A 22,202-nucleotide genomic window follows, 5' to 3' on the forward strand; every position below is an offset into this window, starting at 1 on the left:
ATTGACTAATTTTTATTACTTTTTAAATAAATTACCCATAATTTTTTAAGAATAATTTAGAAAGAAAAAAAAAACCATAACAATTAACCGTAATATTTCCACTCATAATTGTGTCTTGCTTCCATAAAATATTGGTAAGTTTTTTCTCATATTTGCACTTGGCATGTGATGTTAACTTGGAACAGATTCTGTGCTGTAGTTTTTGTTACTACCCTTCTAAAGCCTGAAACAGGAAAAACCAAGTTATTTATTTAAATAGTACATGTTTGGAACATTATGTGCCGGTTTCCCAAGTGGGTTGGTTGGTTTGATACATGGAATCTACACCTTCCCCTACTTGGTTCGAAACCAGCAAAGAGGGACAGAGAGAGTGATATCATAAAAACTGATGAGGTATTTCAAAATACCTCTCTTTTATGTTTTGTCATTTTTTTTGTAGTTTTCATTCTTACTCAATGATGTCATAAAAATTGATTATTTTTTGTAGCTTTCATTGTTATGTATACTTTTATTTATGTTTATGGATTGAAGTTTTCTTTTTTGTTGCTATAATATTGAACTTGTAAATAACATAGTATTTTTTTTTTTTCAAAATACAATTTAATTTCTTCATCAAATTGTGATTGAATAAGTGGTATTATCAGTCAGATTGTAAAATAAAAATAAAAATAAAAATGGTCTTGTCAGTTAAAACAAGTTTCTTTTGAAAAAATTTGTTACTAAATATATTTTTAATTAATATTCCAAAAGTGTGTTTTTTAATTTTAAGATTGATTATAATCAGGTGATGCGTATACAGGGACGGATCCAGGAATCAATCATACGGGGGGCTGAATTTCTTTTTTTAATAATAAATAGGCTTAAATGCAGTTTTACCCCCCCTATTTTGAAAAATGCGGAATTTTACCCCCCCTATTTTAAAATGCGGAATTTTACCCCCCCTATTTTAAAATTTGTTGGATTTTGCCCCCCCCACCAAAATTTTGCACAAAATCTGCTTCTGAGCCTCAAGTTCAAAGCTACGCACAGAACTCAATTTGGATCAATAATTCACCAAACTGGTACCGAAACGACCGCAATCGAGTTAGTTTTCCACAGAATCAAACTCCACTAAATTTGGAGTTACAGAGAGAGATTAATTACTGTTTTAGTGAAGGTCTATTCAAATTAATTATCGTATGAAACTACTACTGGTATTCTCGTCATTCCTCTCACCCTGTAGCTCATTTTTTAATACTATTTACATGTATGGAAATCTAACGAAATTACCCTTGTTGGCATTTCAATTTCGTCGAATTTGGAGTTACGATGTGTTCGGTAGACGATGTTGAATTTGAAGATCACAAGTAGATTTCTGCAGAATTAGTAATTGGACAGACCTTCACTAAAACGGTAATTAATCTCTCTCTGTAACTCCAAATTTAGTGGGGTTTGATTCTGTGGAAAGCTAACTCGATTACGGTCATTTCAGTAGCCATTTGGTGAATTATGGATCCAAATTGAGTTGTATGCGAAGCTTTAAAGTTGTGACTCGAAAGCAGATTTTTTGCAGAATTTTGGGGACATACCTTCACTAAAACGGTAATTAATCTCTCTTTGTAACTCCAAATTCAGTGGGGTTTGATTATGTGGAAATATAACTCGATTACGGTCATTTCGGTAGCCGTTTGGTGAATTATGGATCCAAATTGAGTTGTATGCGAAGCTTTGAAGTTGTGACACGAAAGCAGATTTTTTGCAGAATTTTGGGGGACATACCTTCACTAAAACGGTAATTAATCTCTCTTTGTAACTCCAAATTCAGTGGGGTTTGATTATGTGGAAAGATAACTCGATTACGGTCATTTAGGTAGCCTTTTAGTGAATTATGGATCCAAATTGAGTTGTATGCGAAACTTTGAAGTTGTGACTCGAAAGCAGATTTGTTGCAGAATTTTGGGGGACATTCCTTTACTAAAACGGTAATTAATCTCTCTTTGTAACTCCAAATTCAGTGGGGTTTGATTATGTGGAAAGATAACTCGATTACGGTCATTTCGCTATCCTTTTGGTAAATTATTGATCAAAATTGAGTTGTGTGCGAAGCTTTAAAGTTGTGACTCGAAAGCATAATTTTAGGGGGGGCAAAATCCAACAAATTATAAAACAAGGGGGGTAAAAGTCCGCGTTTTAAAATAGGGGGGGTAAAATTCCGATTTAATCAAAACAGGGGGGGCAAAACTGCATTTAAGCCTAATAAATAATAGTGTTAAATATATTTTTTGTCCTTATAAAATAACGAGTTTTTATGTTTAGTCCTATTAAATTTTAACTGAAAATATCCTCTATAGTTTGGTAAGAATAGTCCTTATTTTCAAATATTTTTACAAAAATTGATACTTTTAGTCCTCAAAATAATTGCTATAAAATACAAATATGGACTAAAAGTAAATTTTTTGAAGGACAAAACTTAAAAACTCTTAATTTTATAAAGACAAAAAATATATTTAACTCAAAATTATAAGATAAAATCACAATAATTTATTTAAAAGCACCTAAAACAAGAGTGGATAAATTAAGAGGTGTCATTAGCAACTCATATACATTAAAGTTTATATATATTAAACATATATGCATGGGGGAGGGGGGGTTGGAGCCCTGCTTGCCCCCCTTGGGTCCGTCCCTGTGCGTATATATCACCTTTGAAGAATTGAGAGTATTTACTTGACAAGCAATGAAAACAAGCACGGTAAGAAATTTGGCATTTAGGGCATGTTTGTTTCAGCTTTAAAAAAAATTGATTTTTTCTTTGTATTTTTTAAAATGAATTTTGTAAAACCATTTTTTAAAATATTACAAGTTTTTTTATATTCATTTTTTTCTAAATTGAAATACTAATTTTGACATCGTATAACATAAACATACATTATTGAAGATTTTTATGAAAATCTATTTGAAATAGTTTCAAAATTAAGTGATTTTTTGAAATTTTGATATCCAAAAAAGGTTTCAGTAAAATAATGAAATACCTAAAATAACATTTTAAGAATAACTATTCAAACCAAATTTTCATTTTAAACTTTTATATAAAGTTTCGTTGTAGATTTTTATTACACAAATTTACGTGACACTATAAAATCCATTTTTAAAAAAAAGTCAAAACAAACAGCCCTTAGTGACTTACAAACTAATTTTTAACTAAGTTTTACAAACAAACAGGCCCTTAAGGACCAAATCGTAGATATACATTTAAGGACTAAGAAAATATCCTGCAAAATATCCTACTTGGTAGAAGTGTCTAAATTTAGTATTCAAAAGTGTCTAAACTCTAAAGTGAAACTAAGTGAAAATGTTTCATAAATAAAAAGGTATGATATATTAAAGAAAAATGAATATTTCTCTCCCCATCTTGTTTCTTTTCTATCTCTTATTTTTTTATTTTTGCCCTTAAATAAATATTTCAGAACACATTTTTCGAATTTTATTTTGCCTCGGAAAAAAACTTTGGAATGTATTTTCAAATTGTTCCCAAATTTGAAGTAGAAAAACTTTAAAAAACTTCGTTTTCGAAATTTTTATATAAGGGAAAAAATAAGAGATAAAAAAGAAACACGGAAAATGGGAAAAGAAAAATTTAACCACTTTTAAAGCCCAACATTTAACCTCCCGCCCTTAATATTTTGGGCCAACAAATGCATTTTGGTCCAATTTTATCACCCACCTCACCTAAGATATTTTGGGGCAAAGAATTTGAAACGGAGATAATTATTAATTTTTTTTATTAGGCTTAACTATACATTTCATCCCTTACGTTTATTTTAGATTTTAATTTGGTCCCTTATGCTTAAAAAGTATCAATTTGGTCCCTTACGTTTATTTTAGGTTTCAAGCTGGTCCTTTCCGTCAATTTTGTCACATGTGGCAGTCAATTTTCATACGTGGACTGACACGTGGCACTTGGACACGCTGACACGTGTACTGTTCAAACGGTGTTAGTGATAAAACTAACGGAAAGGACTAACTTGAAACTTAAAATAAACGTAAGGGACCAAATTGATACTTTTTAAACGTAAGAGACCAAATTGAAACCTAAAATAAACGTAAGGCACCAAATGTGTAGTTAAGCCTTTTTATTAAAGTAAAAGATATTCATTTATTCAAATCGGAAGAGTACATTATATTCAAGTATAAATTTAATATCGTTAAAAACAAAAAAATGAATCTACGAACAAACACACAACATCGAAGTTAAGAGCATAAAACGACATACTCATGCCTACAAAATGTGATAAGATCAAAGTAATCGGAATACATATGCCTCCGAATCTGTATCGTTGACGAATTTAATCACTGTGTGAATCAGTAGTTTATCGAAGTTGATCTACATATTCAATCCAAGAAGCACTGCAACAAGTCGGGAAAACAAACAAACAACGCACCAAGACGGGATATCAAACAACGTTGTATTGAGACGACGAAATCACACAAAAAAATACAAAAGAAAGATATAATCTATGTGAAAATCACTTATTTAGATTAAAGCAAAAGAAAATAGATGCACATGAGTGATTTCGAGTCAAAAAAGACCCAAAACATACCACCCCCTTTTCGATGAAAGAAGATGAAAAAACTTAGAGAAAAAGAAGATCTTATCTCTCTAAAAATTAAGGAGGAGGAAGATCTTATATCTCTCTAAAAATTAAGGCCGGTTGCTAAAGATTAAACATAGATAATTATTATATTAAAAAAAGGAGAAAATAATATATACCATTATTTTTTATTCAATATTTAATTCTTATATATATAGAAAATTTGGTTTAAAGGAAAAAAACTCTTCTTATATGTCATAAAAAAATTTCAACAAAAATTTATCACCGTTAAACAACCATAACATGATCACTGTCATGAAAGTTCTCTCTTTCTCCCATTTTGTCTCCATAGTGTCCCAAATTTAAGATCTAGGATACACATCGTGCATGTATGCCAAAATATCTAACACTTATACACCATAAAAGTGTCTTATTTAATGAATTTTAAAGTATCTTTTTAACTATTATATTATAATATTAATTAATATAATAAATAAGATTTAAGATGTTAATTTATTGGGAAGAAGTAAGAACTTTACTTTAACTCTGTTTGGAAAGATACACAAGTTATCTTAAAGTTTATAAGTTTATTTGGCTAAAAAAAACTTTATTTGATAACAGTTTTTTTTAAAAAACTTATAGCTTATTTTATTAGTTAGCTTATTTTTCAAATTCTATTTCAAGTAGTTTATGAGTTTATAACTTAATTATAATTTTTCTTGCAATTTTACTCCTGTTATTTTACTTGTAAAAAATTAAGCACTAATTAAACATATATTTTTTATGTCATTTAATTTTATATCTATTAACTAGTTCAATCGCTAATTTTACTGAACACCACAAACTGAATGAGTTAGCTTATTCGCTATAAGTTAAAAGTTAGCCTATAAGTTATCGCTACAAGCTCATCCGTTGTAATTAAGCTAGCTTATCAGCTATCCACTATTTTAGCCAAACAAAGCCTATATATCTTTACATCACAAGGCATCCAATTCAAATCCACTAAAAATAAAATTATAAAATGATCATTAATATCACTTAAATAAAAAAAATCACAACTTTCTTAATTATTATTTCTCCTTGTGGAAATACCCAAAAACCACATCATCAATCAAATAATCAATAGACACAACATTTTTCATATATTATTATATGTTGTGAAATTTGACTATATCTCTCTAAGAACCGCACGTTCACATTTTATTTTATTTTATTTTATTTTCACCTACATCTTATTATATTTATTTAATTAATCAGTTGGAGCTAACAAGGAAACCAGGGAAATGAATTTTGTATGTTAATTAAATAAAATAAAATAAATTAATGAAAGTTAGATTGAACACTACCCACGAGGTCCACCAATTACTTGTTTGCATCTTCACCAGCAAAATCAGACAACTATGTAGTATCATAGTACAAATTAATTAAGAAATTAATCATAGGCCACTAGACAAAAATTTAAATCATGGGGGTTTCCCTTGTTATCAATGTTTTTGGTAGAGGAAACAACTTAATGTGATTTAGATCTATGTTTGGTTTTCCTATAGCAGAAAGAATCATATAGTACTTTTTAATGTAGCAAGGCCAGCTAATATAAGTTTTTTCATCTTATACCTAATTAACAATTATGCAAACTTTAATTTATTTAAAATTTTGAATATATTTTGTTTTGGTGTTGGCATGTCTCTAGGGTTTACCATGTATAGTTGAATTGTTTGCATGTGTGTGTTTCTAATAATTGTGTATCTTAAATGTAAACCTAATGGAATATGGTTATAAAGTTGGCCTTTGTAGCTTTCGATCGAAAAATTAGAATGGTTTTCCATATATATAAATATATACACACGAAAGATATTTTTTGGATAAAATATCACATGAAAATATCTATTAAAGAACAAAAAATATCATAATTGTTCATAAAATATGAGTTTGATTTTTGGGTGAAATAATTTTTTGGTAGATTTTATTTATTTTTCGATCGGACTTTAAGATTATCAAGGTTCGTTTTGTTGTATCAAAGCAAGTACTCATCCAAAAAATTTCACATCGAGTAATTGAAAGAAAAAAAAGGTAGAAATCTATTATAATATGGAGTTATATTGAGTTATGTTCACCGGAACAACTCTATTCTTTTGGGTTTATTGGGGTTTGAGTAGTTGTGAGTCTTAAGAGGAGGTTTGCAATTTTGGTCATCGTAAAAATTGCATTTGTGTGAGAGATTGAAAGGTTTCCACGATTGCTATAAGACTACCACGTCGGGTGTGAGAAAGACAACTATCACCTTAGAAACTTGTTTTGTACCGTTAAGTTATGCTCAATCTGTCAAATAACCGATTATCCCAAAAGCTTAAGTTGTTAGGATAAGGCCAAATCAATGGTTTTATATTATTTCTAACACGCCCCCTCACGCAAGAGCTCACTTGGGCTTGAAGCATGGATAATGCATAGGCCCACCTACCATATGCTTAAATTCCACTTTTTAATTAGAAAGTGAGGGGAGCGGGGATCAAACTCTAGACCACTTAATCATAGAGGCTCTGATACCATGTCAAATAACCGATTATCCCAAAAGTTTAAGCTGTTAGGATAAGGCTAAATCAATGGTTTTATATTATTTCTAACATAACTCAATCACAATTTTAAGATTGTATTAGAGTCTCTCCAAGATCCGTTGATCCACATACTATTAGGTTTTCGCTATCGGGTCACCTACCATTTATATCAACACACCAAACCAATAGTGTTGAGCTCAAGGGGATTGTTAAGAGTTCAACTTCAGATTTGGGATGACCCAAACATAGTTTACAAGTACAGACAATCTTCATCTTATATGTTAGCTTCATAGAATTGAATTAAACCCAACTCCAAATTCTAAGAACAACCTCTCCAATAACACCCCTTTCCTTGTGGAATTACTTGGTGAAGAGGCACCAAACATATCTACTTTTCATGCCAAAAATAAGTCTTGCCTCCATTCACAATTTTATTTGGTCAAAATATCTTCCACCCAATTTTCTTAGGTATCCCCCAAATTTTCTAACTTACATGCTAAATTTTTAGCCATTAAACTTAACTACTTAACAAAAGAAAAAAAATGGTTGCTTGTCACCTCACTAAATTGTCAACATTAACATTATTCTATGTGTAACTATGCGAGTTTCAAACTTTAGTAGTGTTTATCATTTCCTAAAAAAAAAAAAAAACTAAATATATGATGCATGTACCCTAACCCGTACAACAAGACCAACGTGCATATACGTCTTAGCATGTATTTTTTTTCTTTTAAATATTCCCAACTGAATATTCCCAATTGTCATTGATCTGTGCCTTGGCTAATAACATGGCCACCATCGGTTACGGTGCGTTTGATCTGCTATAAAATAAAGGACTGAAAAGGACAACTCCTGCTGTACTGTGTTTGATTTTAAAACTGTTCCTGATACTGGACAAACTGGGGGCCAAGGGACAGAACAAAACTTGAAATTCGTGTCCCCACAGAACCACGAGACAACTTTTTGTCCTCAGCACAAGTTGTCTAAAATACTAAAATAACCTTTTGTCCACCAAACATCGTACAACACAAATTTTTTCAATACCTTAAACGTTTGTCTTGTGCTGTTATGTCTTGTACTGTCTTGTACTGTTCTGTCCAGTATTCAGAGGAGGCTCGCATGCAAGTGCGAGGTGTGCGACGACATAGAGCCTCAAAATTTTGAGGGCCTCAACTCAAAATTTTGAGGTACAATAGTATTACTTATATATTATTTATACCTATAAAATATCAGATGTATATTAATAGATTAATTTTTAGGCCCTAAAATAATAGTTATATATTGTTAATGTTCATAAATATCATGAGTATCAATATATTAGTTATCTATACTCGTAAATATAGTTCTAGTCCATTTTAACCTTTGCATAAAATTTAATCTTAGATTATGATGTTCCTTTTTGACGTTATATTCAAAGATAATTATTTTGTATTTCTTGTTCCATTTAATTTAATGTAAGATTTAATATTGATAATTTATATGTTTACAAGAATGTTTTTTTATATTATATGCAATTTAAATCGATAATTTTTTTAATTTTTTTTTATTAAGGGGCTACTTTTATATTTTGCACAGAGCCTCATAAAACTCGGAGACGCCCCTGCCAGTATTTATATTTTGCAGATCAAACTGACCCTTAGTCTTTTTTCTTTTATTCTTTTTAATTTATTTTTATGAAGGTTATTTTGTTTTTAAATAAAAACTTATAGGAACAAATTTAATTGTGTTGTTGTCCATGTAACAGTGTAGGACATTACAGCTACGTACTACGGTATAATTGTGATGCAGATCCTGTTTTTTGTTAGTCAAATATATAATATTTATGCTTTAAATATTATTATTTTGTTATTATTGTATAGCATAGGAACCTCACAATGCCAAGGCAAAGGGTTAATATAAAAAGAAGCTCACATAACATTTTTGTTTTTGGGGTCAATGGTTGACGGCCAATAGGATAGTTTTAGATAAGTTTTTTTTGGTACATATAGTTTTAGATAAGTTTAAAGATGAACCTTGTTAATTATTTTATTAAATTTTGATATAACATTACATTTGTTATTCAATTTTTATTATTATAAAATTTATTAGTTTTTGTACCAAAAAGAATAATTATTAGTTTTTACTTTCTGTAAATATAATATAGGTACCATTTGACGTAACTTATTTTCTGTTATACTCTCATCTTAATCCACCAATATTTTTTTTGCACAAACTTTCTCTTTCTAATAATTTTAATATATTATGTAAGAAAAAAAACAAAAATTTAATATGTTATTACCCAAAAAAATAAAAAACAAACTTTAGTTTTTCAAATATACCAGTATAATTAGTTTTATTGAAAAAGATAAGAGTAATTGACAAAGGGTGTATAATTCACAAATCGTACCCTTAAATTACAAAAATGACAATTAAATAGGAACGCTAAATCTGACGTAAAATGACACTTAAAAAAAACGGAGGAGTAACTTTTATAAAATATTTTATCAATCAAATTTTAAATTAGAGTATATTTTAATTAGGCTTTTTAAAAATGAAATCATCAAATTTTTAAAGCACTAAGGATCCGTTTGGCCAGGTTTTTTAGAGCTTATGCAAACAACTTATGTAATATAAATTAAGTTTTATGCTATTTTATAAGTTCACATTAGTGAAAATTGTAATTTTTTAAGCTATTTTATCATAAACTACCTTAACAAACTTATAATAATATATAAAAATTGCATAAGTTGTTTGCAAAGCTCTAAATAAGAGGAAAAAAAGTCAGGTCAAACAATACCTAATTAGTTTGAACTTTATTTTAAAGCGACTGTAAAATAGTTAGGCCAATACCTTAATTATAGCAGTAAGAACACTAGTTTATAGGGACGCTAGTTTAAATCTATGACTTTCCGGTTATTCACCTCTAAAGAGCAGAAAATGGCCATTAGACTATTTTTCATTTATTTTTACTAAATATAACTGTTTATCTTTGTACCAATTTTTTAATGGACCATATCCTCTCTTAAGAAACAATTGTTAATAAAATATTATTTTTATTATTACAAAACAATTTTTTCTAGAAATATTAAAAATCCATTTTTGAGAGGTTTATACTAGACACATAACTTTTTTTATTCCTCTATTAACCCGGCACTTAAATATCCTTTATTTTATGTTTTGAGAATAGTAATTGATTTAGAAAGCTCACACCCAATTTCATTTGGTCGACAAAAAAATGCATATAATCCGGCAAGTGATTAGGGTTCATGCGAGCTGAAAAAAAAAAATTCATATTGTATACTTCACAAATTTTTAATAGAAATTAGTCATTATCGAACGACTGAGAAAAACTTCATTTTATAAACCAAATAATATTTTTGCGTGTGAAATCAAAATGTTTCATTTTGTCTTTTTATAAAATGGTTTCAAATACCATATATTAATTTTTTCAATCCATTAAAATTTGCATTTTCTTCCAAGTTAAGTTTTCTTTATCGAAAAAATAGTAAAGGGAAGAATATTTTGTAGTATTAGCTAAGTAATTAGCAGTAAAGGGAAGAATTTTCTTTTTATTCACCAAAAGAAAATAAAGAAAAAAGGGAAGAATTTTTTGGAGTGTAGCTAAGTAATTAATTAGTACTATTACTTAGCAATTAATTAATAAAATAAAAAGAAATTTTTTACATAAACCTACCCAAGTTGTACCTAAAATAATTCTGTTTTTGGTAATATATTAAATTCTAGCATATTTTTTGTCATATAGTATTGTTTTAATTTCATTTCCCAATTGGAACACCACATGCATATGTCTAACACATGTTTTCTCCTATGTATATATATACCCACATATTTATAACTTCTCAAACCAAATTCAATACAACAACATTTTCATCAAAGGTTTGAAGAAATCCTCTAATTCACAATTCCATCTAAGATAACAGTCACATAAATCAAAACAATGGCTTATTGGTCAGCAGAAAATGCAACTAAGGCCTATCTCAACACTTTGAAAATGGTGAGTAGTATTCTTCAATATTTTCTTGTCACAATTATTTTCTCTCTAGGATTCTTCAAATCAATATAATTTCTTTGTCACAATTTTTTCATAACAACAAACCAGAAATCGCTGTCTAATTTCGTCAATAAATTTTGTGACGAGAAATTAGAGAGGGATTTTATTTTTTTTTGTCAATTAATTTTTTTCGTTAATTTTAATTTTTTGTAGCGATTTTTTTCTAATTTGAATTTTGGTTATTTTTTAATAGGGTCAAAAGGCAAAAGAACCAGCTGTAGCTGAGTTTATTTCAGCACTAGCTGCTGGAAATAATGCACAATTAATGGTTGTAGCTTGTGCTGGTAAAGCAGATTCAACAACACTTGCATTAGTTGCTGCTGCAAATCAAACTAATGGTAGTGTAATATGCATTGTTCCTAATCATGAAGATCTTATTGCATCCAAAAATTTCCTAGGAGAAGCTTCTAATCAAGTTCAATTCATGATTGCTAAAGAAGCACAAGAATTAATGGTATTAAATCAAGCTGATTTTGTGTTACTTGATTGTAACCTTGTGAATCATGAAGAGATTGTGAAATTAGTACAAATTGGTGGTTGTAAGCAAAAGGGTATAGTTCTTGTTGGTTATAATGCATTTAGTTGTAAAGGGTCATGGAGATCATGTGGATCAAAAACACAATTGCTTCCTATTGGAGAAGGGTTGTTGGTGACAAGATTTGGAGAAAATAATGCTATTAGTCCTAAATTTGGATCTGGAATGAGTAAGAGTTCTCGAAGTCGGTGGATTGTGAAGGTCGATAAATGTACCGGTGAAGAACATGTTTATAGAGTTAGGCTTTCACAAGGGGAAGTAATTTAAGCTTCAACCGTTAGCCCAAAGATTAAAAAATTTCTGAAACTGCATGATCTAGTTCGTTGTTGGATAAAAAACAAACGACCTAGATCGGGAATTTGATAAATCAGATTGAAAATGCAAGTTTTGACCATAAGCTATTAATTATGATTTAACAGTTCAGATCACTGGCGATGTGATTAATTAATTGCAAAGAATTCAAATCTTGCAGCTAGTTCTCCTTTATTTATTAGAGAATATTTATCAATTTTTCCTTCTATTATAGATTTATAGGCAACTAGGAGTTAGTCCTATTTCAAATGTACAAAGCAAACTATAGATGCATTACAAAATTTGGTAAGAATTTTTTTGCTGATGTTCTAAATTGAAAGAGATCAAATGCAATCATTATAAACTATTGCTCACTCTTTATATTGTCCTTGTTTTTCTTGCAACACATGAATGGGCAGAAGCCCACAACAAATATCTAATCCACAAAATTCCTTGACATTGAGGATGAGCTAAATAAGTACTATAAAATTTAAAAAGTACAATCAATTCTGAGGATGAGCTAAGCCTTTTGTGGCATATGCAATAATATATATTTTTTTGAATCAAATATCTTTTACGCACTATTGCAGAGATTATAAATAAAATAATAGGCAAAAATTTGCCGTTTCCAAAATAAATACAAGTTGATGATCTTTTAACATAACAAATAATTTAGGCTTCAATATAGTTTAGCTCCTCTTATTTGAACTCCTTAACAAAATTAATCAGTTATTTTAAAATCACTCAATTTTTTGGTACCTTTAGATTTTTGAACTAAAAAAAAATGGAAAATATTTTAAATGATGCGATTTTCATCACTCATGTTTTATGTGCAATAATCAACACTCATATTGCCAAAAAAATAAACACTCATGAAATTATAATAAAACTCAGAATTTATTATCATTTTAATTTAATAAATATAATGTAAACTTTTTTTTTTTGACTAAACTTGTTCAAAAAAATATAATGTAAACTTGTTCAAAAAAAATAAAAATAATGTAAATAATATATCCACCTGAATGATTCTACGGCTTTACATTAGATCGTATATCCCTGATCGTTGAAAATATGTCACATCATATTTATTATCATTTTTTTTTGTTTTGAAGAAACTAATTAGACTACCCAAATTGACACGAGAGAGAACACCAACCGACAGTGTGTTCACCTCACAATATTATAACCAAATGCCACTATAATTTGTTTTCAATCATCCTCTTTTCACCGTGAGAAATTCCATGTGATAGAAACGCCCAATAAGACATGCACCAGCCTGTACTCTACATTAAGGTCACATTGTTTTGCGCTACCTGTTCCAACGTGGGACTTTATTGTTTTGTCTCTGCTTTTGTCCCTTCAATTACATCAACAAACCTTGATATAATGCTTGTTGCATAAATTATAAGTGTAAAATATGTTGAAATTAATCCATAATTAGCTAAGCAATGTCACTTTGTATTAAGGAAAGTTAGGTTTGTTAGTAACTTATCTCACAAGTAACACACTATAAATAGAAGATGTAAAGTGACTTTGTGATATAGTGTGTGATCAATAAAATCCTCCTTCTTCCTTATCTTCTTCTTCATTGAATTTTGATCCATATATATAGTGTGTGTGTGTGATTGAGCTTAACTTGAGCCTATTTTCTATGATTCTCATTAAGCGCAAACTGAGCCCATTTCATGTGTGTTTTTGCTTGGCGCGATCCGAGCCGATCTTGTGTGAAGATTGAGCAATTGGCCGGATTTTGCGTTCCAACATCTAGTATTCAGAACTTCTGGTTGAGATCTTGAAGTGTAGTGAAGATGACATCTCATCCAAATGGTCATTTCCATGCGAATCTTCCAATCTGGAATGGAAAGAACTATGACAATTGGTGTAAGCAGATGAATCTTCCCCTTGAATTTCCTTCAATTCCAATGCAAAGATCCTTCCTATTCCTTGAACCTTGATAGAAACTCAACCACTCCTTGATTGAGATCCACAATCAAGATCTTCATCTAGGAATTTGCACTCAATGTTAGTCGAGTTCCCTAAACTATGAACTATCTCCAAGACCTATGAAAGTTTTTCCGACGGTTGAAGAGAAAGTTTGAGAGAAAGGATTTTTAAGAGTGAAAAGTGTTTGTTTGTGAAAAAGGAGACTTAATGTCACCAAAATTTGGGTGAAAAGTATTTAGTGTGTGAAGTATGTGTTAAAATCAAGAGAGTCATAACTTGATTGAACAAAGGATAACGCAAGTGAATGACTCAAATACACTTGAAATGGTCAAATATCAGCTTTAAACACGTTCGAACCGATTCACCACTCCAGAGAGAAGTCACCAATCGATTCATGAGACTGAAAATTAGGATTTTCACAAAATGAACTGCCATGAATCGATTCATGGCTTCCATCAATCAATTCATGAGACTAAAAATCAGGATTTTGCCTAAAACAAGTTTTTTGGCTTTCAAGCGTAAAAACATGATTTTTGGAAAATTGAAACACTCGAAACCATTCACTTAAATATTCCTAAGTTTCTAAACATATTTCTCTCATTCTTTGGACAATCTATAGAAAATTTTCAAGCTCACAAAGAATTGGTTCTAAAGCTTAGGAAAAAAAACGGAAAGGAAAACGACAACACTAAAACACAAAATGGTAAAATGTAGGTTGCAAATGCAAAAAGAGGGAAAAACTTCATGAAAATGAATTTCATTTTTTCTGCGTGTTTAGAATTACGTTGAGCACAATGCATTTATAAATTATAATAACTAAGCAAAAGTTTCTAACCTAATGTGTGCTAATGACCAAGGTTTTAAATATCAGTTGCGGCCGCGTTAAGGATTTTGCGATTTTTATTGTTTCATATGTTGTGTTACGTATTGCAACCGCTGTAGTGTGAATTAATCACAACATTGCACATCTTATTAAAATTAGAGGCATGATATTTAAACACATAATCTCCAGACAAATTTTTGACAACGTATGGGCATTGGAGTGTGCACGAAAACCAATAAAGTGGATTATATTATTTAAAAATTGAAAAAAGTGTTTGGACAGTATATTTATCCGGTTTGTGTTCATAAACTGTGTCAGCATAACATTTCTCTTAAAATTATGTGTACTGTTATATAATGTAGAATAAGTTAATTTCTCAGTGTTTCTTCATGGTTTCGTAACGGTAAATGAATTTGTTTATTCTAAAATCCTAATTAACCACTAATAGATTAAGGTGACGATCATAACAGAGTTTTTCGCGGGGTAACGGACACGGTGGTTCGTTGTGGTTGTTTCCATGATTTTTATTTGTTCTATGAAAACGGAGAAAAACGGTAACATATACACTAGCAATACCATTTTGTCGCAGCCGTTTTTGCAGTAACGAACTGTTTTTGAAAACCTTGCTGATGACTGTTGAATCATAAGTAACTTTCTTAGAAATAGGGAAGGTAGTTAGAGTTAGTTATTTATGTTTATTATGCTAAGAGACATGATAGCTTGTGTTGCAAGCTATTGATATATATGCACAATGTTCTTCCATTTGATTTGATCATTCAACATAGCTTGTGTTTGAGAGGGGCTAATTAGGTAATTGTTTTAATACAATGGTCTTTTCCAATTTGCTGTATCTTTTGTCACAAACTTGGGTATGACGTGCCCCAATATTGCTTGCATATTAAAGAGCAAAATTAGACAACTATATATTATCTCATGATATACAAATTTTGAAATTAAAAGAGACCACTAGACAAAAAATTAAATCATAGTGTTCCCCTGTTATAAATTATGTTGGTAGAGGAAGCAACTTGATGTACTTTTTAATAATGTAGCATTAACCAGCTAATATTTTCCATCTTCTAATTATAAATTTATAACAGTTATGCAATTTAGGGTCTACCAGTACAATATTTGAATATATATTGTCTTGGTATTGACATTTCTCTATGGTCTGCCAAATGTGTATCTTAAATGTAAAGCTGCTCATGGAATCTGTCTATAAAGTTGTTCTTTGTAGCTTTCGATCAAAATATTAGAATGGTTTTTATGATTTATAAAGAAGTGTTTTAACTAAGATCTGTGTCTTTAATTAAGTGATCGAACTCAATTAGTTAAAGATTTTTTCTAAGACGAATTACTTGGTAGCTTCACAAAACATCCTTCTTTTTTTGACACTAAGAAATCTTCATTTAACTAAAAGCAGAAGATTCAATACAAACAACCTTTGTCACTGGACCTGGGGCGCAGCCCACCCATGATTTGGCACCTACATTCCTGGCTATAGTGGCTAGTTCATGAGGAGCAACATTTTTGCTCCTTCTAATAAAAACAACAATTACATTTGGCAATGTAAAAAGAAAATCTCTACAATCTTGAATTATATTTTCCAACAGAACATCAGAAACACAGAGAGTTCTTTGTCTAATTAACTAATCGAACTCAATTAGTTAAAGAGTTCTTTCTACAACAAATTCCTTGATAGCTAAACAAAACATCTTTGTTAGCTTCACAAAACAACAAAGAATAGTACGGGGTATACAACCTCTTCATCAACAATCATACAATTATAGTAGTAACAATGCTAACGACTCTTTCTCTATTTCCCTATAAATAGAAGAGTTGTTTGAAATTTGGATGTGTGAATATGTGTGTAAATATATATGATTTTCAAAAATAAATTAAAACATATTTATTAATTGATTAAAAAAAACAGATTTTATAATTATCTTAAAAACAAAATTTTATTTCATTTTATGTATGGATTGAATTTGTGTATATTAACACAAAACAATTTTTTAACTAGGCCCAAACAACTAAGTCCAAACAAATTTCTTGCTACACCTTCCCAATAACTTAATTTATTTATAAGATTTTTTTTTGTACAAATTTATTTATATGATTTAATAAATAAATATGTAATAGTGATGGTGGAGACCAGAGGTCAACATGCCGGCACGGTGGTTCACGGCGCACGGAGAATTTTTTTTCAGTTTTTTTATACTAAGTTTTTTCAGTTTTTTTTTTTAAAAAAATAGGTTTTCTTAAGTTTTTTTTTTTTGAAGACGCTAAATTAGCCCACCCAAATTGGCGCCAAAGAGAATCGAACCTCAGACCTCAAGAGGAGCACACTCCTAGGCCCCAAACCAATACCAATGCACCAACTCAAGTGGGTTGGTTTTCTTAAGTTTTTTATTGGTTTGTTTCCAACCTTTTTATACTTTTTGTCAATAAATTGTTTTTTTTAAAATAAAACATAAATAATTTATACTTTTTGATTCATTAGCTAATTATTTTACTTAAGGATGGATTGAATGAATGATGGATAAATGGATAATTTTCACACCCTAGCTCGAAATCCTTGATTATCTTTGAAATAGTGTTTTTATGATGAACTAGCTGTCAGACCGCGCCTGTCTGTGTCTATTATGTAAATTTATGTAAAATAAATAAAAAAATGTATGTCTTATGTTATAATGACTTTGTTAATAAAAGATTCTTACTGCTAAAAAAAAGACATGTATTATATTATGATGAATTTGTTAATAAAAGAATTTTACTGTTAACAAAAAAATCAAGAGTATTGTTGGTTGGTATTATGAAAAATCTACACAAAAAATTTTTATATCCTCTTTATATATAAGTATAGATTACCTTCAAAATAAATTAAATAAGTACTAAAAATATATTTATACGAAAATTAACAATCGTTTTACATTTATCAGTTTCCCCACATAAACTAGATACCATCAGAATAATGAGTCTTGAATACATCAATTGCAAAGGAAAATGGTTGCAAAGGTGTGGATTAGCATTTTCAAATCGTTGCAAGCAAGTATGTACTGTATATCCTTGTAGGAGAGATGGCAATATTTCAATGCATTTGGGTCTTTGGCAAAAGGCAACAACATATAAGATTAGGCATTTAATTTGGATATTGGAGTATTTGACGACTGAGAAATAATATTAATTTTAGGGAGATTTACTGAATGTGTATATTGGTTCATAGGCTGATAGGCCGTGTAGGGATTAATTCCCCCTTTTTTATTTTATTTATTTGTGTAATAATCCTTTAATTTATCTCAAAGATATTTAAAATGATTCATAAATTGTAAGGGTTGAATACATCTTTCACTCTAAAAAAATTTAATTTTTGCTTATAAAAAAATTGCAAAGGAAAAGTCAAACTTGGTTGGTAAAATTAACTCTATTTCGGAGCTAGCAAAAGTTGATTTCTCCATACTTGTAGGTAGAGTTTGCCACTTATTTATGGTCAATTGTAATATGGAAAACTTCATCAAGTCTTTCATGGTGTACAAGTTACCAATATTATTGTAACGAATACAACTTTTATAAAATCGACAATTGGATTGAAAGTTTATATTCTATAGATTATTAATAATTTTTTTAAAAAAAATCAAAAATCATTTGATATGTTATAGAGACCCATCAAAATTAACGGTTTATAAGTTTTTATTGAATATCGTTAATATTGATTGGTCTCAATAACATATCAAATGATTTCCGATTTTTTTAAAAAAAATTATAGATGATTTAAATGATATAAACTTTCAATCCAACGGTCGATTTTGTAAAATTCGTATTCGTTATAATATTATCGGCAACTTGTGCACCATGAAAGACTTGGTGAATTCTTCCATGTTAGCCAAATCCCTTATTTATATCCTATAAAATTTAAGAAATTAATTTAAAATGTAAGAAATTAATTTTAACAGTTGTGTAAAGGATATCCAGTTTACGTTCGATAAAAAATTGATTTCTGCCAAATTGTGTATATATTTACCTATTTGTGGTCCTTTTTAAGACGCAATAATGGTCCTTTCATTTATTTGTATTTAATTTTCGGTATTTAGTTGTTGGACTCATTTTCTCTACTTTATTTCTGATAGCTATTATATTGTATGGGTCCAATAAAAGGACATTCTATTGAAGCCACTATATTTGGGAGGGGTTTGGATAGTACATTATAGGTATTGAATTCGATTTTAAGCTTATTATAAAAAAAAAATGACATACTGTTATCCATTTATTTCAAATTATCTGTTTAGAGTTTGGATTGACTTGTCCACAAATCCTAACTCAAACGATAGAAATACTGAAATTGTTAGTGTTGGACGTCATGACCGATTCCAATTTAGGTTTCACTTTAGTATTTTTAAGGTTTATTTTTTCAGTATTTCCAATTATAGATGTTATACAATTTGATCTTTTAAGTTTTCTTTTCATTTTTTTTTAATTTCATTTTTATCCTTTAAATTATGAATTTTGAATAATTTAATTTTTAAATTATAAATTTTACAATTTAGTCTGCTATTATAGAGATCAAAATATATTAATATTTTTGTAATGTATGGGACTAAATTTTTCAACAAATATTACTTAAGCGACCAAACCGAAACAAAAAACATATAAGGGACGAACTAATCTAACATTTATAATTAAAAGTACCAAAATTAAACAAACAAAATTTAAGATCCTAGAATGAAACCTAAAATAAATTTAAAGGGATAAAATATATAAATTTAGCTTCCAAACCGGTGAGTACACCGTAGGAAAAACATTTATAAAAAGAAATAATACTGCGAATATATACAAGAGTTTGATTAAAAGTTGAGACAAAAAAGTGCGAAAAAATTCTTTAGGGATTAAAAACGAAATTATTGAAAACTATAGGGATTCCTTACTTATATTTAACCCATATTTTTTTAATGGAAAATATTTTTATAGATGGGATATATTTTTACAGGTAAGCTATTTGAACATCATTTGTGGACAAAAAATTAACACCTCATTTTCTCCACTCACAAGTACGGAATCCGATACATACAAATAATATTAAAAAACAAAAAGTATATATTTGTTGTATTTTTGTTAGAGAATTGTGTTTGAATAACATTTTTTATTACTAATGTTTGTTCTCCAATCTATTTTTATGTTATCGAGTATTCTAATGATAGAAATTTTTTTGATACATAGTGATAGAAATTTCATCCTTAAAATATATGATTATGGTATTAATTATTGCTAAAAATCATCTTTATAGCATTCTGCATTCATGGCATTGAAACAATAATTTCAATAGAACAAATTATAACAGGGATGATATTATCTTATAACTTCTATAGTTTCAAATGCCTTCAGATTTAATTCAAACTACAGATCTTCTATATCTTTTGGCATTAACAAATTCAACTTCAAAGGGATGATATTTTTTAGACTCGAAATTGATCGCGACTAGACGCCTTCCATCGACATCATTATATCTCTTAATATCAAAATAAGTCCTACTCCATTTCGAAAAAAATACAAGCTTGTACCCCAAACCTTGTTCCTTAATTTTAAACACACCATCCATGATTTGAGTAACATCTCCTAGATCTTCAGAACTACCAATACTAATCCATTTACTATTGAAGATTAAAGGATTTTCAACCACCACCCATTTGGAAGATTGAGCACATGGTTTCTCATCACTAACAAATTCAATTTCCACATTTAAATCTTCAGATATCACGTATCCGCCATCGGATACGTTAAATCTGACTGGTAAGCCATCATCATCCTCACAAAATTCTTGAAGTACGGTAAGTGCGCATGCCTCAACACCTCCGCCTCCGGTCTCAGTCTCACCAAGGATCAGTGCACCACCTTCTTGTCCAGAGGTCGTTGTTTGCGAAATATAATATTTGTAACCAGGAGCAAGGGGGTATCCATCTGTGTCGTAAATATATTTTGTAAAGGCTAATGGAAAGTATGTGGTTAAGGCAAAGAGGAGAAAAGAAAGAGTGGTAAGTAATGTAGGTTTCATGCTTTGTGTGTGTATTTATTTGTATTTGCTACTATGTGGCTCAAACCACTATTTATAGAGTTGTTTCTTCATTTTTTTTAATAAGTAATATTAAAAACAGTAATGATAAATCTCGCGACAAAAATGTCATTTCGCAGTCACTAATCATTAGTTGGTTCAGTATTGATTGATGTTGGGAGAACTACAGTTTGATTAAACCACTTGATGGCATAACTGACGACCAAATCAGATTAGACAGTCTATTAAGTCAAATTCTGGTGGTGATAACAAAAACCAAAAATTTTAACGAAGTCTTCACAAATGTTTTACCTTTGTCTTTTTTATTTAATTTTTATTTTGACAGTAGGGAATAACTCGTGAAACATTTATGCTGATTGGTCACAAATTCACAAAGTTTGAGAAATTGAGTATTCAACAAAGAGGCATTATAATTAGCAAATTACGAGTGACCTCTCTTATGTTGGTCCAACAAAACAAGGTGAGGATGTGGTGTTTGGATGTTTCTGGTTCTGTTGAGTAGTATCTCTTGAGATTCCAATCTTTGATGGTTTTTCCCTTCCTTTTTTTGGTGGCTGCATTGATTGGTTTTGATGGTTTGTTGCTTTTCAGAATTCTTTTTAATATTTCTTTTGTAAATCTTTTTTTATTTTTGATTATTTCTGATACTCTTTCTTTGTATTTTGACCGTTTAATTGTTTATATATAATTATCTATTTTCCATTAAAAATATTAGCAAACTATATCTATGTCCCACAAAAATTGTCACATTTTAATTACATTTTTTTTTCCAATATAATTTTAATTATTATTTTTTAATTGTATCCTCAACGGAGCCAAGTTATATATATATATATATATATATATATATATATATATATATATATATATATATATATATATATATATATATATATATATATATATATACTTAGTGGTCCTTTATTTCTATTTAAATAGTGGTCGTTATTTTTCCTGTATTTATTTTTTGGCAGTTAGTTGGTGTAGTCTTTTTCTCTACTTCATTTCTATGCTAATAGCTATTATATCGTAGGGTCATGCTAAACAGTGCCCTAGGAATACTCTTTAAGCATTCCATCTAAGAAAATGATTTATTCAAAAAGTAAAATATTTCATTTTTCAATGTGTTGACTTCACACATCTCCGTAAACATTTCACAAAAACTTACTATTTAAGGTGCTTAAAGAGTGTCGGGGCATATATATTTAAAATTTCAAATTGTACTAAAAACAATTACATATATAACACTACAATTGTTCTCTATATGGTTTCTTGTGCTGAAATTGTTAAACCGTTAAGATATTTTCAATATTGTCAATTTTTATAATAAGGCATTAAAAAGTTGGTTTTAAAAAGAGGAGACTTGTGTCAAAA

The 22,202-nt window shown here is 29.3% G+C and overlaps 2 protein-coding genes across 2 annotated transcripts; one reads left to right on the forward strand and one right to left on the reverse strand.

The window, feature by feature from the left end:
• The first annotated feature begins 10,961 nt into the window (after nt 1-10,961).
• Nucleotides 10,962-12,374, forward strand: LOC123911504. Its single transcript, XM_045962932.1, has 2 exons — nt 10,962-11,114; nt 11,365-12,374. Exons 1-2 carry the CDS (start codon nt 11,058-11,060, stop codon nt 11,971-11,973), a joined length of 666 nt encoding a protein of 221 aa, XP_045818888.1. The 5' UTR covers nt 10,962-11,057; the 3' UTR covers nt 11,974-12,374.
• Nucleotides 12,375-20,023: 7,649 nt separating this feature from the next.
• Nucleotides 20,024-20,849, reverse strand: LOC123911505 (kunitz-type serine protease inhibitor DrTI-like). The gene has a single exon (XM_045962934.1). It carries the CDS (start codon nt 20,808-20,810, stop codon nt 20,151-20,153), a length of 660 nt encoding a protein of 219 aa, XP_045818890.1. The 5' UTR covers nt 20,811-20,849; the 3' UTR covers nt 20,024-20,150.
• Nucleotides 20,850-22,202: the final 1,353 nt, after the last annotated feature.

This window comes from Trifolium pratense, linkage group LG2 (assembly GCF_020283565.1).
Source record: "Trifolium pratense cultivar HEN17-A07 linkage group LG2, ARS_RC_1.1, whole genome shotgun sequence".
Classification (NCBI taxonomy): domain Eukaryota; kingdom Viridiplantae; phylum Streptophyta; class Magnoliopsida; order Fabales; family Fabaceae; genus Trifolium; species Trifolium pratense.

Bases quoted from the DNA above. Each gene is read 5' to 3' on its own strand.
- LOC123911504 (XM_045962932.1), top strand. From the start codon at position 11,058: ATGGCTTATTGGTCAGCAGAAAATGCAACTAAGGCCTATCTCAACACT. The intron at 11,115-11,364 runs GTGAGTAGTATT...ATTTTTTAATAG, and splicing joins ATCTCAACACTTTGAAAATG to GGTCAAAAGGCAAAAGAACC.
- LOC123911505 (XM_045962934.1), bottom strand. From the start codon at position 20,810: ATGAAACCTACATTACTTACCACTCTTTCTTTTCTCCTCTTTGCCTTA.